Source organism: Pseudopipra pipra, chromosome 4, assembly GCF_036250125.1.
Source record: "Pseudopipra pipra isolate bDixPip1 chromosome 4, bDixPip1.hap1, whole genome shotgun sequence".
Lineage (NCBI taxonomy): Eukaryota > Metazoa > Chordata > Aves > Passeriformes > Pipridae > Pseudopipra > Pseudopipra pipra.
In genome coordinates, this window is record NC_087552.1 from 49415585 (window position 1) to 49433073 (window position 17489).

At 41.8% G+C, this 17489-nt stretch overlaps 1 protein-coding gene across 5 annotated transcripts in view; it reads right to left on the bottom strand.

Moving 5' to 3' along the window:
- Positions 1-7610: 7610 nt before the first annotated feature.
- Positions 7611-17489, bottom strand: part of SLAIN2 (SLAIN motif family member 2) — a 37182-nt gene continuing 27303 nt past the window's right edge. For 2 of the 5 annotated variants that reach the window (XM_064652871.1, XM_064652873.1), the window contains 2 exons: positions 13665-13974; positions 7611-10270 (listed from right to left, as the gene is read on the bottom strand). In XM_064652871.1, the coding sequence (XP_064508941.1) occupies positions 10204-10270; positions 13665-13974 (377 nt within the window). In that variant the 3' untranslated portion in view covers positions 7611-10203. Of the gene's footprint in view, positions 10271-12483; positions 12608-13664; positions 13975-17489 lie in introns of those variants that run through there. The other 3 variants (XR_010430170.1, XM_064652872.1, XM_064652874.1) reach the window with 3 other exon arrangements.

Below are 17489 nucleotides of genomic sequence, written 5' to 3' on the forward strand. Positions count from 1 at the left end.
AAATTTTTATTTCTAAAGGAGCAGAGTGACAAAGCTGTATTCATGGTGGCACAAGATACTCCTGTCCTGCTGACCTTCATTAAGACAAACAGCTCTGAACAGGAAAGCTTACATAGGGGTCCTTTAACTCGGTGTGTCCCAGGTTCAGTCAGCCAGAAGTACAGCCTTACCCTCAGCCCTGAGCAGGATGCAAACCAAACTCCTTGTAATCCAGAACTTGGTCCAGCATCACTTTCTCCTGTCAGCATTTTGGCACCCACGTGCAGCACAGAGAGAGCAGGATTAGCTATGAAATTCACACAGTATTAACCCTGCTGAGTGAAAAGGAGGTAAGGATCAGTCAGATAACTAAGCTTTTGTGATGGGTTGTTCAGATTTGTTTTCTGATAATGTCTGAAGAGAAACAAATAACTTAGGAAGAGCACCGTGAAACAAACAGAGGAGACTGCTAGGAGTTACAGGGTGGTGGTGTTATTAGAGCAAGGGCACCCAGTGCAGCCCAGCAGCTGATCTCTGTCCATGGCCAAGTTGGGATGCCTGGGAAAAGGCTGGGGAAAGACCAGCATGCCTGTCCCCCTACCCTGACCACCCTTCCATCACATTCTAACCCAGATATTTCTTGATCACCTTTGTTGCTTTAAGCAGTTAAGGCCACAGAGAATCCCAAGTCAAGCCGCTGATGACCCACTCCCATACTTAATAAGCACCTTTTTCTCTTGGGCATGCCAGAGGCTGGGAACAACACAGAACACAAGTGTCCTTATTCACCTTCCTGTTACTATATAGATTTCCATGAAAAAATCCCCAGCCCTGTTGCTGGAGGAGCGTGGAGGCAGCTGGTGTCAGGCTTCTGGAGATCATGTGCTGGGTGGGGGGGAGCAGTTTGTCTGACGTTGGATCAAGCTGTCGGTACTAGCAAGGCTTTTAATCAGCCTGTCATAGCAGGGCTGTGAAAAGTTGCAGTTTTGGCTACAGTCTCAAGAAAATCATGGCAAAGAGAATGAAAAAGAACAGAATGAAAAGAATATATGGTCTGTCGTGCTCATTGTGCATGATCATCAGCAGTTGAGTACTGCTTGGGGCTGGACTACACAGTCACCTTCTCAGTAATGCATATACCACTGACCCCCAATAGGTGTATTTCTTTTGAATCTCCCTTGCTGTAGCTGCCAGTGGAAATAAGCTCTCAAGGATAATTTAAAAGCAGCAAGGAGGGCTGAACATGCTGGGGGAGAAGGCATCACATGCCACTCTCTTTTAAGCTTTATTTTTTAAGTTATTAAAACTATTTTCAAAAGAAAATGGATTTACATTATTACTTATACCTATGCTGATGATAGGAGCTCCGATTATAATGAAGTATCTTCTTTTGTTTAGTCTTAGTCTGGTGAAAGATATAATCCACTTTTTTCTCGTGTGAGAGTGCCATACTGCATAGAGGATCTGCTTTTCTGCTTTCCAGCTTTCAGATCTAATAATTTTTTTTTTTAATTCACTGTTTGTAACAGGCAGATGAAGCACCAAGTTCAAAAATAACTTTGCTGGCAAGGAATCATTTTAGTTACCTGTTCCTTTAAATCCTACTGAAGAGGTACAAATTGGCTTAATCACTACAGTTACGTTCTGTGTTCTTCTAAGTGCTTAACTGGTCCCAACAGAGTTTATGATTTAGTGCAAAGAGGACAGCGACAACACAGAACAACTCTGTGTGGTATCACAGCTGAAAATACTGTTGTAAAAAATCTGGAAAGCGAATCTGGTGGAATTTGCTCCTTTCAGTTCTTTAATTCTTTGAGCCAAGAGCATCTTCTTTCCCGGGAAGTTGTGTGTAAAATATGGATGCCCCTGAGAGCACCTGAATCCCAGCCTCACCTTCCTGAAGCAGGATGAGTACAGACAGCTGCCTGTAGGTGTCAGACTCAGACTGCACAGCAGCATAAATGCAAGTTGGGAGCAGGTTGGGGTTTCGTTTTGTTGGTTTTGTTTTGTTGTTTTTGGTTGTTGTTGTTTTAAATCAAAGCAACCTTGCATCTCACCTGTTATATTTAAAAAGTAAAAATTTGTGATAGTTTCAGTCTAGGCCTTCCTGGAGACCAGCTTGTAACCAGGAAGGAACTAAGGAAGTGACCAAGGAAGTATTCCATGCTATTCCTTTACGTAAACTGAGGTATAAATAAAGCCAGTCAGAGAGACCTCTCTTTCTCTTCTTCCAGCGAGGTTTGAGAACGGTGGGTCCCTGTCTCGGTCTTGCTTATCTGGAGCTGAGGCCTACAGTGACTGCTGTTGTCTGCCACGTGTGAGGGGAGAGTGCTGGGCTGCGTCCAGCTGTCCTGCTTTTCTCAAGGGAAGTGGTGAGATTCTGTTAGTTCTTTATTTTGTCGGTTACCGGGTTTTTCAATTGTGCATACCTGTTTTGGTTTTGTCCATTTTTGTCCCTTTTTGTCCTTTTTTCCCTTTTCCCCTCTTTCCCTTTTGGGAGCGATTTGGGGTTCCTGTGTTCATATGTACATAGTACCTTAATTGTATATCTGTAATATATGTAATATATATATATATATATTTTATATAGCTTTCGCTATTTCGTTTTTTTTCTTTTCTCTCTTCTGGGAGCTTTTCTTCTGTAGTCTGTGGGGTTTGACAGGAAGCCAATTACAACTGGCTACAGAATATTGGTGTCAGAAGTGGGATGGTGAACCCACTTGCAAACTCGAGGCCAGAGTGAGAGAACTAAAACAGAAGGAAGATGATAAGAAAGTTGTCTACATGGTTGATGCAGATGTCCTGAAAAAAAGACTGCAATCTCCGAGACTCAGGAAGACAAAGGTCCACTTCGATGATAACAAAAAGGCCTCTAAGAAGCCAAGTCCAACGACGAATGCTCTGATCAAGACCAATAGAGGGGCCCTGCCTTCTGCCAGGAGAAGGAGAGGGACACAGAAGATAATTGGGTTTACTGGGCTGTGTGGGTTCGGTGGCCTGGCACATCGGATCCTCAGAGATACCGGGCTTTGATAGATACTGAAGCCCAGTGTACTTTAATGCCATTGGAGCATAAGAGTACAGAGACTGTTTCTATTCCTGGAGTGACAGGAGGGTCTCAAGAGTTGTCAGTGGTAGAGGCTGACACAAGCTTGACAGGAGACCAATGGGAAAAGCATTCCATTGTGACAGGGCCAGAAGCCCCTTGCATTCTTGGTATGGACTACCTAAGAAGAGGATACTTCAAGGACCCGAAGGGGTACCAATGGGCTTTTGGTATAGCCATGGTGATTGAAGAGGAGTCCAAGCAATTGTCTGCTCTTCCTGGCCTCTCAGAAGACCTTTCCACAGTGGGACTACTGCGAGTGAAAGATTAAGAAGTGCCAATAGCCACGACAACCGTACACAGACGACAGTATTGGATGAACCAAGATGCTGTGATCCCCATCCATAAGATGATCTGGAAGTTGGAGAGCCAAGAGGTCGTCAGCAGAACACACTCACCCTTCAACAGCCCCATCTGGCTTGTATGTAAGTCTGATGGAGAATGGAGACTTTGACTGTGGGTTATCGTGGCTTAAATGAAGTCATGCCACCGTTGAGTGCTGCCATGCCAGATATGTTGGAGCTCCAGTACGAGCTGGAGTCCAAGACAGCAAAGTGGTACGCCACTGTTGACATTGCCAGTGCGTTTTTCTCCATTTTCTCCTGGCAGAGTGCAGGCCGCAGTTTGCTTTCACCTGGAGGGGCGTTCAATACACTTGGAATCAACTGCCCCAGGGGTGGAAGCACAGTCCAGCCATTTGCCATGGACTGATTCAGGCCACACTAGAGAAGGGTAAGGCTCCAGAACACATCCAGTACATTGATGACATCATTGTGGGGGGGGACACAGCAGAAGTCTTTGACAAAGGACAGAAGACCATCCAGATTCTCCTCGAGGCCGGTTTTGCCATCAAGAAGAGTAAAGTCCAGGGACCTTCCCGAGAGATCCAATTCTTAGGGGTGAAATGGCAAGATGGATGATGCCAGATACCAACAGACGTAATCAACAAGATTGTAGCAATGGCTCCGCCCACAAACAAGAAAGAGACCCAAGCTTTTCTGGGAGCCATAGGCTTCTGGAGGCTGCACATCCCAGAGTACAGCCAGATTGTGAGCCCTCTTTACTTTGTGACCCATAAAAATAACAATTTTCAATGGGGTCCTCAACAACAGCAAGCTTTCAGGCAGATCAAGCAAGAAATTGCACATGCCGTGGCTCTTGGACCAGTCAGGACAGAACCAGATGTAAAGAATGTACTCTACTCTGCAGCTGGAGATACAGGTCCCTCCTGGAGCCTCTGGCAAAAGGTGCCTGGCGAGACACGAGGGCGACCACTTGGTTTCTGGAGCTGAAGCTACAGAGGTTCTGACCAATTACACCCCTATGGAGAAGGAAATCTTAGCAGCATATGAAGGCATACGAGCAGCTTCAGAGGTAACTGGTACCGAAGCACAGCTCTTCCTGGCACTCTGATTACCAGTGTTGAGCTGGATGGTCAAAGGGAAGGGTGTCTTTCATATGACGACCCAAACATGCAATTCTTTGCTTTGTACTGGGGCTTGGCTAGTGCTTATCGAGCTGCCGTAGATCACTCTCAGAAGGTTAAGGTCGAGACAGAAACCCAAACCATGCCACCTGAAACCAGTGATGTCCCTATTGGGTCCACAGAAATCAGGGTCCAAACACAACTTGAAGTCAGTGCCGTCTCTACTGAGTCCACTGAAACTGGGACCCACACCCCACTTGAAGCCAGCATGGTTTCTGTTAAGTCCACGGAAATTGGAACCCAAACTACTACATCTAGAGCCAAAGTTACGATTGAGAGGGGGACCCAAACTATAAATTCTGAAATCACTATTGCCCCTATAGTGAAGAAGGCATGGATAAGGGAGGTTATAGAACCTACAGGCCCACCTCCGTGATTAGTAAGAAAAGAAGAAGAGGCGGCTACAAGAGAAGAAGAAGAAGAGTTAGAGGGAGCAACAGGACCTGCCCCGTCCACGTCTCTAAGGGAAGAAGGGGCTGCTGCAAAAGAAGAAGGAGCGGCTGCTAGAGAAGGGGCGCACTCAAAAGAACTAGGAGCATGTCCAAAGGAAAAAGGAGTGGCAGGACAGAAGGCCAGTGATATGCCAAAGTCGAAATCGGACTACACATTAAAGGATTTGGAAGAAAGGGAGAGCTTGCTAGGGCCTCTCCCTCGGTATGAGGGAGAATTATTCCTACGTCCAACTAGTAAGTCTGAGGGACGACGTAGTTACCCATCCTTGTGGCACACTTGGTCTCCACCTCCACGTGAGAGACGCAGAGAGAGAGAGGAAGTGGTCCCCCATGGAAGAAGCAGAGGGGAAGTCATTTGAGAAAGTGAAATTATGCGATCAATGACCCCAGCAGAGCTCCGAGACATACGAAGAGATTACAGTCGCAAACCTGGTGAACGAATACTCACCTGGCTGTTACGCTGCTGGGATAATGGGGCTAGAAGCCACAAGTTAGAAGGTTTTGAAGCGCAGCAGCTAGGGTCTATGGCTCAAGATTGAGTCATTGAACAGGAAATTGGAAGAGACACATTCACGCAGTCTTTGGCTCCGGATCCTCAATGCTGCGAGGGAGAGGTACCCATTTAGAGAGGAGCTGGTGAGTTCTCCAAGAAGGTGGACTACGGCAGAAGAAGGCATCCAGTACTTATGGGAATTGGCTACGCTTGTAATCATTTATTGTGACCTAGACTACCACCAGTGGCTAGATCCAGAGAGCATTCCGTGCACGCAGCCAATGCGGAAGAAAGTTAATTAAAGGTGCCCCTGGATCATATGTTAATTGCTTAATAACAATACACGATCCAAGAACGACTGAACTGACCGTCGAAACGATGTGCGCTCGGATATGAAGCACAGCAGAAAATCTGGAAGACTCCTCTGACTTCTGACACAACTCACCCTAGGGAGAGAATGGAGAGGCCTTACAAATATGAGGACAACTACACAGATAGAGATTACAGAGATGACAGAGACAGACCAGTGGAACGGTCTCAACCACGATTTCGACCTCGACCTCGATCTTGGTCCTGGTCTCGTTCAAGATCTCCTCCCCTCATATGCAGAAGGAGAGAAAATCCCAGACGTAGATCACATGGTCAACTGTGGTCCTACCCATGCCTCCAAGAGAGACCAGATATTGAGTTATATTTAATAAGTAAAAATTAAATCTCAAGTTTGCTCCTGTTCTCACCAACCAAAAGAGGGAGAACTACAGACATACCACTGTCATGTTTGTTTCCCACACCAGTTTTTCTTTCTCAGAAGTATTTGCATTAAAAGGTAAGTTTTAAATGATAAAACTGTGCGCTCTGCAGTCACCTCATGACCAGCAGCATAAGCATTTTCAGCCTTCTGCCTCCTTATGTGTTCATTCTTATTTTATTTCACCACTGCAATAGACTTCTAGAGGGGAATACACTATCAAATATAACGGGACCTCGCAAACCCAAATGAGCTGACACACCTTCCTCCAGAATAAGAGAACTGAGGAAATACTGTTTCTAATCTTGAGCCTTCCATATGGTGATGATGCTAATTATAAACAACTGTCTAATATAGAAGAGTTTGTTACAGAAACCTAGTAAAAGAGAAGGGCGACAGACTATTAATAACCAGAGATTTTGAGACTGCTCTATTTTCCAGAAGCAGTGTGAGGCAAATGGTACTTGACTGCACAACTAAGAAGCAACAAAAGAGGGGCAGTGAATACCTTTTAGGAGTAGTAGGTGTGGAGCTAGCTTTACATAAATAGGTTAGCTAACTAGGTGGAAACATTTTAACCTACTGGCTTAATTAATAAACAGGGCCTATGCTGCAATAAACAATTAATTACCAGCTTCATAGGTTAAATTTTGTTAAGCAAATTTAATATTAAGTGGCTACCAAATAGAATTAAACCTCTCTTAATTTTATTAATAAAAAGATAAGACAAAGATGGCATTCACATTACTATTGCATACATTGCTTCGCAGCAAAATGCAGATTACAGAAAGTTACCAAGTTCAAAACAAACTTCTTGCTTTTATGTGAGCCAAAGATGGAGGCATTCATGTAGGAGCTAGAAAAAATGTGTACTTAGCAATTCCAAGAGGGCTTACTAGGTACATTTTTACATTGCTCAATATTCTGCATGAATTCCAGAGTTTTCAAAATCAAAAGTTTGTTTCCTGTGGTGGTCTGAAGTGAGCATGAATCCTGCAAAAATGGAAGGCAGCTTGTATACTTAGAACTGCACATACAAATCACTCTGGATGGGAATTCGGAATATAGTTTTTCACACCACTCTGAACTATGCACTGTCCTTCCAAAGCAGAGACACAAGTCCACCTCACTCTGTCAATGAAATCACAGATTTCACCCAAATACAATGTTGTACTCAGTTCATGAATTACAGGGGGCAGAAGTCAATGCTGGTAACCTCTGGGAAAGCAAATACAGTTCTTGAAAAACAATGCAACCAACCAAAAAACCAAAAAGCCATAAAATAATAAAATAATATCCTCTAAAAACTTTTTAAAACACTTTGTTTAAAATAATGATTCAGGAAGTATTTTGTGGTAAGAATATTTTATATTTTTTTTTACACTTTTAACACTTACAAAAACATTCAAACACAGGAAAGAAATTAAATAACTTTGGGAGCAGAACAAATCCTTCTGCCTACACACATACATCAATTCCAAGCTGTTGGCACAAAAAGTAATCCACATTCATAAAACCCTTACTACTATATCAAACATAAGTTAAGTAAATCATAGGCACTATTTTATCAAATCCATGTTTCCACAATTCTGCAATAAATCTCTAAACACAGAGCCCCATGATTTCCTGATATTAATAAAATGGTAATGCACAAAGGCTTTCTAGTAAACAGACAGTCTGTCTTCTCAGGAAGTCATTTGCTGTATTTCGGGGGGAGCAGCAGAGAAAAAAATCCCTATAAAACTTAAGCTGAATTTACCCAAGCGATGAATTACTTAACTTAAGGAAACGTACACAATTTGATGCAGCCATGGTAAAACCCCCAATATCGTCATCTAAACTGACTTTCAAAAGTTAAAAGTCAATCAAGTGTTTGATAAAATCCACCAATTAAAATTCACCTTTCTTCAATGAAGACTGCAGCATTGCTTTGTAAAATGCTGAAATATAAAAACTGGGGCTTTAGTGAGAATATGCACATTTGATCTAGTTCTCTCTTCTGCTGAACAGTGACATGAGAAACTGACATCCACTGCCTGTACCAGCGGGTGACTCAAGGCTAGATTAGTGGTATTTACTGCTCTGTACTGGTGCAAGGTAGTTTCTGCTGAAATCTGACTGAATTACAGTATATTTGATACTCCGACTTCAAAGTCTTAGCACAGATCTTGGTCTGAGGTGTGAAGTCATCCATCAACCCAAAGTCTGCTTGAGTATTTAGAGCTGCACATTAAGTCTCCACTCCTTTCTATTTGGTTTCTTCCAAGTCAAGTAGTATTGCATGGCTTTTCATCCAGGAATATGTTAATGCTGGCCTAAAATTCAAGTGCTAGAATTTCAGGATTAGTTATCCTCTTAGTGGTGGGAGTCAAAATACAACAGCAGTCCCAAACTCAGATACTAATGGGGTTGAAGGCTACCTACCATCCAATCCAATTTGTAGTGTTGTCAGTCATTGCACAAAGGATATACCATTCACATTCTCAAACTTAATCAACTGTACACCCAAAATACTGAAAAAGCTTCAAACAAAAATCCCTTCCATTTAACTAGTCCCACCCAATACAACTTTAGTTACAGATGTTTGCATGATGTCTTCCAAAACAGAAAACAATTGTTCAAATGCTAAATATATCAGTTGTTCTGAGCAAAATGTGTTAGAGTAAGTCAGAGCCACCAGAGGAATTTAATAGCTTGTAAACAGACATAGCAGGTTTCATACTCTGTTACCAGTAATGTAAGATACACATATGTAAGGCAAAGTACATATTTAAACACACTTACATGGGCAATATCTTCTGTAAAAATATTTACAATTTAAAATAAACCAATTTAAGAAATGGATGAAAGTAAAAAAATAGGATACAGAAAACTCCCTCATACCATGGAACATCACCTAAATGAATATCATTTGGCATCAAGAGTCAACTCATTTCCTTAAAATTTGTATGTTACAAGTGCATAGTTGTGTTTCCTTCTCCTTAACTATCAGCATTTACAGTTGCTGCGGCTGCAAGCATAGCAGTATGATATTAGAACAAATTAACATTCTCACTTGCTCTTTCCTTTTTAAGGAAACCTGCTATTAAAAAAGTTTTCCCCAAATATCGAGCCTTATGTTAAAAATGTGGCTACAGTAGCAAAGGCCATCTTTCCTGAGCCAGGAACTTTAAGGTTAGAAAGATTGTACAACTGATATTAAGCCCTTTTGGCAATCAAACATATAAGAGCATGTAAAGCCAATAAATCAACATAGGAAAGATGCAATCTATACTATTGCATTTGTATGTGTCTGCTACATTCAAACCTTTTAATATGATAAAAGCCACGGCTACAACCCACTGTTCTGCCTAATCCTCCAGAGTAACTGCTGATTCTTCTTGAAGGATATATGTACCACTTGCCCCAACCAGGATCTCAGACAATTGTTAAAAGCAACATTTCCCTAGCACTGTAGCAATCTGCAATCAGAACATTAGCTCTGATTAATGTAGCCTTGTTTCAATAGTACATATTCACCAATCTTTCTGCTGAGTTAAAGAAGGCTGAAAATGATATCTTGGACAATGTAGGTTGACAGTTATCCTTGCTGTTTTTCAAGGTGGGCATTTCTTTGGCATTTGTTCGGTTTTTGCCCAGACATTGGCCACTCTCATAAATGCTCATACTGATACATTTTTAGCAAGCAAGAAAAAAACCCCCAGAACTGATAGCAATTTAATGTAGAAGTGATTGTATGACCACCAAACATCTGATGTTAGATGTTATTAAAGTGCTGCTTTTATAATCTCTGCCAGTTTGTGCTAATTAGAGACAGAGAGGTTTGGAATTTTTACAAATCCCAAGAGTCACATCTGAACAGTTTGTTTAATCAAGCTGTCTTTTAGCCTGGTGAGGAAGCATCCGTGAGCACTGGAACTTTGCATTAAGCTTTGCAGTTCAGTAGCAGCCATCTTTCCAACTCTCATCTTTCACGTTGCCATAGGTTTTGGGAGTGGGTAATGATCTAAAATGAAATGAGATATTTTTCAGTTTCATATATAACTGTTGAAGTCTCCATCTACAATACATAAGAATTTAAGCGTTTTATAAATAATTGAAATACATACTTCATTTATTTAATTCTCTGCAATACAGTTTACTTAACATAAACTCCAAAGTATTTTCAGTTTCAGATTGTATGTGTTGTATCTTGGCAACTACCATGTCAGAAAAAAAGGCTGAATACATAGGCAGACAACTTACTGCTATTATACTCTGTGAAAATGCAAGCTTAATCTGCTGACATCTAAAATAGGCCACTTTTTCAGTCACGTATATAAACAGGGAAATCCTTGTTTAGAATATTACATTTTGCTTTCATCAAAATCTTGACATTCACAGATAGAATCATAGAATCAGCCAGGTTGGAAAAGACCGCCGAGATCATCAAGTCCAACCCTTGATCACCCTTGATCCAACACCACCATGGTTACTAGACCATGGCACTAAGTGCCACATCCAGTCTCATCTTCAAAACCTCCAGGGACAGAGAATCCACCACTTTCCTGGGCAGCCCATCCCAATGCCTGATTACCCTCTCCGTAAAGAATTTATTCCTAATATCTAACCTAAACCTCTCCCGGCAGAGTTTAAGACCATGCCCTCTTGTCTTACTGAGAGCTGCCTGGGAGAAGAGACCAACTCCCACCTGGCTACAACCTCCTTTCAGGGAGTTGTAGAGAGTGATGAGGTCTCCCCTGAGCCTCCTCTTCTCCAGGCTGAACAGCCCCAGCTCCCTCAGCCTCTCCTCATAGGACTTGTGCTCAAGTCCCTTCACCAGCCTCGTTGCTCTTCTCTGGACCTGCTCCAGCACCTTAATATCCTTCCTGAACTGAGGGGCCCAGAGCTGGACACAGTACTCCAGGTGTGGCCTCACCAGCACTGAGTACAGAGAAAGAATCACTTCCCTGGTCCTGCTGGCCATACTGTTCCTGATACAGGCCAAGATGCCATTGGCCTTCTTGGCCACCTGGGCACACTGCTGGCTCATGTTCAGCTTCCTGTCAATCCAAACTCCCAGGTCCCTTTCTGCCTGGCCCTCTCCAGCCACTCTGTCCCCAGCCTGTAGCGCTGCAGGGGGTTGTTGTGGCCAAAGTGCAGGACCCAGCACTTGGCCTTGTTGAACCTCATCCCATTGGAATCAGCCCATCTCTCCAGCCTGTCCAGGTCTCTCTGCAGAGCCCTCCTGCCTTCCAGCTGATCGACACTCCCCCCCAACTTAGTGTCATCTGCAAATTTGCTGATGGTGGACCCAATTCCCTCATCTAAATCACCAATAAAGATATTAAACAGAATTGGGCCCAACACTGATCCCTGGGGGACACCACTAAGTGACCAGCCACCAACTGGATGCAGCACCGTTCACCATCACTCTCTGGGCCCGGCACTCCAGCCAGTTCCTAACCCAGCACAGGGTGCCCCCGTCCAAGCCGTGGGCTGCCAGCTTTTCTAGGAGTCAGGAGAGGGAGAGGGTGTCAAAGGCTTTGCTGAAGTCCAGGTAGAACACATCCACAGCCTTCCCCTCATCCACCAGGTGGGTCACCTGATCATAAAAGGAGATCAGGTTGGTCAGACAGGACCTGACCTTCCTAAACCCGTGCTGGCTGGGTCTGATCCCTTGTCCATCCCGTAGGTGCTGTGTGATTGCACTTAGGATGATCTGCTTCATAACCTTGCCAGGCACTGAGGTCAGGCTGATGGGCCTGTAGTTTGCCAGGTCCTCCTTCTGGCCCTTTTTGTGGATGGGCGTGACATTTGCCAACTTCCAATCATCTGGGACCTCCCCAGTGAGCCAGGACTGTTGGTAGATGATGGAAAGCGGCTTGGCGAGCTCTTCCGCCAGCTTCCTCATCACCCTAGGATGGATCCCATCTGCTCCTATAGACTTGTGAGGATCCAAGTGGCTCAGCAGGTCACTAACTATTTCCTCCTGGATTACAGAGGGGCTATTCAGCTTCTTATCTCTGTCTCCAAGCTCCAGAAGCCAGTTGTCCTCAGGACAACCTGTCTTACTGATACTTCATTATTGCATTGTGTACAGATTCTGCATTACAGAATCATAGAATTGTTTAGGTTGAAAAAGACCTTTAAGATCATCAAGTCCAACTGTTAAGCCAGCACTGCCAAGTCCACCGCTAAACCATATCACCAAGTGCCACATACACATCTTTCAAATACCCCTAGGGATGGTGACTCCACCACTTCCCTGGGCAGTCTGTTCCAATGTCTTACCACCCCTCTAGTGAAGAATTTCTCCTAATATCCAATCTAAATCTCCCCTGGTGCAACCTGGGGCTGTTTCCTTAAATAAAAAAAAAAAAAAAAAGGGAAATTTAGAAAAAAAAATAGTTTAATAAGTGAAACACGTTTCTATAAGGCAAGTTGTGATTTGGACAACCACACTTCACTACTATGAAGTTCCTGGCAAAACAATCACTTTTTATTACACAAAGTTCCATACTGCTGAAGCACAGACTCAGACTGCAAAACAGTCGATACTGTGAAAAAAACAGTTGATACTGTGGCAGTCACTTGGCATTCCCCTGCCCAGCACTCACTGCAGAACAGAACTCTTCCACTTTGCTATTTAGCACTGTTTTATCTTTTTTACAGTATTGCAGACCAATTGTTTTTCCTTTCTGTTTAAGGAGATTCTTACTATTTCTCATATTTTTGTGTCAGCTTTTGCTTGACACCGTCAGTGAAAATTCACAATCACAGTTAATACTCAGTCTCTCTTGCAGCTGTTTTTGAAAAGACACTGACATTTAGCAACTCCTACATCTGGGTACTAGCACAATTATGTTTAAGTTGAAAATTCTGTTTTGTCCTGTGGGTTAACTGCATTGATTTTTACTTTAAGTTTAGCAAATGCTATGGATGTCTCCTCTGTCCTCGTGCATCTTCCTTCTGGAATTTTCTAGCTACCCAAGGAGAGAAACTGTTCTTACCATGGTACCACTGCTTCAGTTATGAAGGCAAATAGTTCTGACTTCAGAGTATGTCACTTAGTGACAAAAGTGAATTTTCACTTGCCAGCTATATTTTCATAACTTTTTACCACATGCAGGCAAATTCTTGCTGCCGTCTCAGCCCATACTGACTTTATTTACTTAGTTCAGTATCTTACATTATTAATTTCACTTTCACTCCTTCACCTTCACTCTCCCATTCAAGATCCTTTTTCTCAGTTTGTATTCAAAACTATTTTGGAAACACATGCAAATACTTCACATGGAGGTCTCCATATCTGTTCTGAAGACCTTGAGATCAAAATAACTATTGCAGGAAGGAGCAGCACAAATACATAATGTACAAAATTCATTATGAAAACTTAAGACTGCCTGTCCCAGACTCACCTGCGAACAGGCTGTGCAAGTTTGCTACGAGGCACTGGGATGCCCCCTGTGGAAGGGGCACTGGGTCTGGGCAAACCACTCCTCATCCCTGCTGGTCTGGTAAGAGTAGTACTGTTAATACTGCTGGCAGGGCTTGGCAAGCCTGAGCTCTGGGCTGCAAGAGGCCCTGGTGAAGAACTACTGTGCGTCAGCTGTGTGACTTCTGGAGAGGCAACTGAACCAGGTCCATGGTTACTAAATGCTTTCACTGGTTGTCGCAGAGCCAGGGGAGACGGTGCCGCAGGTGAGCGGAATTTACTTGAAGAAGGTACTGGAAAATAACATACAGAAATTACTTTCAGCTTAAATTACAGTATAACTGAAATTAAAAACTGGAAATTACTTTATGTGATTATACAAACAATATGGAATGTATAATGGAATACAGCCAATCAAGCAGCAATGAGAAACAGGAATTCAGATTTCTTCTTTGTCGTGTGTTTTTGATATAACTCCAATACCCTGTTTGCTTACTACAAATATTTATTTATCTGGATTTATAAGTAATCCTAATAAGGCTATAACTGTTATATCAATCAAATCAAAAGAAGCAGAGGAGAAGGTATTGGTTAAGAAGAAATTTAACTGCTTCAGAAATATGTGAACCTAATTTTCATCCTGAAAGAAAATGTTGAAGAATACAGTATTCTAGCGTGAGACAGTCTTTAAATGGATTCAAAGTGTACATTAGACTTCAAAGATGAAATTCTGAGTGCAGAGCATCCTGATGTTTCTTTATGCTGTTCTTTTTAACCACTGAATTAGAATTCATCTAAAGATATGGTCACATTCCACATTTTCTGGCAGATGGAGAAAAAAAGTTAGGGTCAGCTGTCCTGGTTTCAGCTGGGATAGAGTTAATGTTCATCTTAATAACTGGTATAGTGCTGTGGTTTGGATTAAGGATGACATTAGCCAACCCCAACACCAAAGAGGTAAAGGTGCTACTATGAAACTTAAACCAGACAACTATAACAATTTATAGCCTTTCTCTTCTTACAAACATTATCTAAATTATCAGTATAACTAATACCTGTTTTCAAATACTTTGTATCTAAATTAGTATGCAAGGTCTTGATATCAAGTCGTTTCTCATACTCCACAAGTATGAGAAATATTTTCAAATTATACAGAATACTTAATTAACCCATAATCTTAATAATTGTATGAAATTTCACCAGCTTTCAAACTGATTAAGGTTGGTCAGAGTCAACATAGGACAATCAAATCAATTATGGAGCTAAAACAAAATCACATTTACATTTATTAGATTTACATGAACTATTCTTTCCTCAACTAAATAGATGTTTTATACTGAGACCAAAGTTGCATCCTCTTTGACAGATGTTGTACATAAAGAAGCTGGTCCTTAACACAGCTTTTATTATCATTTTCAAGGTAGATCCACTAAGAACACGAGGAGTGAGAGAAGAGACAAGTAGTGACAGGAATGTGGCATCCTTAATGGGGTACAGAGGAAGTAGTAATTTTCAGGTTGTATTTTGAAGCCATTTCTTATAGGGGATATCTAGGAAGATTAATATGTGCCTCATTACAGATGTTAATTGGATTTGATTTCTATCCAAAAGGGCCTTTCTGCTGACCAAATACAGCACGAAGCTGCTGATGGGAAGAGTTGACAAAAGAAGGTGGCAGAGGGGTCAAAAATACATGACAGTTGCTAAGTAGCAAGGAGAATAAGTAAAAAACCTTAAAATAAAACCTTGGCATCAAGCCAGAGGATGGATTAAGGAAAGCATTAACAACAGAATGACTGGACAAGACTAGCAGCAAAGTGCTCCTAGGACTAAGATAAATTACATATTAGAAGTTTTTAAAACATGACCTTGCCTGTAACATTGGTGCAATCACATCTGCAGAATTTCCAAGTCACTCTACAGTGTACATATAGGGAGCTTTTATCACTGAACTTCTTGTTACAATACTTGCTTGAAACACAAAACCAGCACCATATTAGTGACTACTAGCAGAGCAATGCCAGTGTATAAAAACTGAATACAGCTTTGGGCCTCTTACAGGCACATCAGGGAAAAGGTTTTTAGGTACAGAATATAAGCAACAAAAAGCTGTAACTGAAGAAAGCTTGTCACATTCCCAGTGAAAGTAAGCATCCAGTAAATTAGTCCTCTCCATTCTCTCTAGCTTTCTGCTGACCATATTCTACCATGCTGCCAACTTGAGCTGTCAATTCATAAAACATTTCCTGTCAGCACAGCACTGCAGACATTGCTGAGAACTGTATTCATTCTTGTACATAAAGGAATGAATTGTCTTCCAGAGCAGTCCACATGATGCAGTCTGGCAAACTGCCTAGTAATTCTGTTCTACAGATAAAGAATTTTGTCTTAGAGCAGTTTTGGATATTCATTAAACTCAGTTTGGCCTATTTGTAAGACAGGGTCACAAAGAGTGAGGTACCGCCTCAGTCAAAGACTATTTGATAATTGTGTATCCATGTGCAGTATTGAGCTGATCCATGTTTAATAAAAACATGTAAACATGTTAAGGGTTGTGCTTAATAACTTCACCGAACTCCATCTCCTTAGAAACTAAACTAGAACCAACTACAACTATAACATCTGGCAACCAACAAAAAAAACCCAACAACAACAAAAACAAACAAACAAACAAACAAAAACAAACAAAAAACCAACAAAAACAAAAAAACAAACAAAAAAAAAAAAAAAGAAAGAAAGAAAGAAAGAAAGAAAAAGGCACTATGCAGTCATGACATTTAGATTTCCTACTCTCTCTGGATTCTGTCCTGGATTGTGGGCAGGGAGCACAAGATCTCCATGTGGGAAAGTAGGATGCTCTGAAGCTACAAACTTATGTGACTTGCACTCCAAGGCCAGTTGCTGCACACTGACTTGAAAACAGATTAAACTCTTATTCTTAATTCTAAATCACAATCACCACGATGAGATGATTCAGACCAACATGAAAGAACAGATGAGGTAAAACTATGGGAATAAATAGATTGATCTGTCATCTCAGTACAGGAAAGATGTGGACCTGATGGGAGCAGGTACAGAAAATGGATGAGCACCTCTCCAATGAAGAAAGGCTGAGAGAGTTCAGGGGTATTCAGCCTGGAGAAGGTTCTGGGGAGACCTTATTTTGGCCTTTCAGTACTTGAAGGGGACTTACAAGAAAAATGAGGACAGATTTTTTTAGCAGAGCCTGTAGAAATAGGATAAGGGGTAATAAACTAAAACAGTATAGATTTACATATATATAAAGGAAGAAATTATTTTCTGTGGGGATGCTGAGGCATGGGAACAGGTTGCCCAGAGAGGTGGTGGCTGCCCCATCCTTTCAAGTGTTCCAAGGCCAGGCTGGATAGGGCTTTGAACAACCTGGTCTAGTTGAAGATGTTCCTGCTCACTGAAGGTGGAGGTAGTTTGATTAGATGACCCAAAGCGTTCTATGATTCTATGATCTGATTGATACTGGACTGCTGTATAAGCTTTAGCAAATACTGTGAGGTAAGAGTTAGTTATTTGAATGTATTTTGAATTCTTTTACACAAAGTGGTAAAAAAAGCCAATGTCTGTGTGTGTGAAAGGTGTCAAGCTAGGTAATAAATAGTATTTTAAGAAACTAAAATCAATTGTTGCTCAGCTGTTCATTCTTCTGAGACAAAAGTCTTGCTTCATTACTGCTAAATAATTCTATACTCATGAGGATCTCAGATGAAAGAAAGAAAATCAATACATCAAGGACTACAAAACAGCAAATAACTGAAAGGGCAGAAAGCAAATA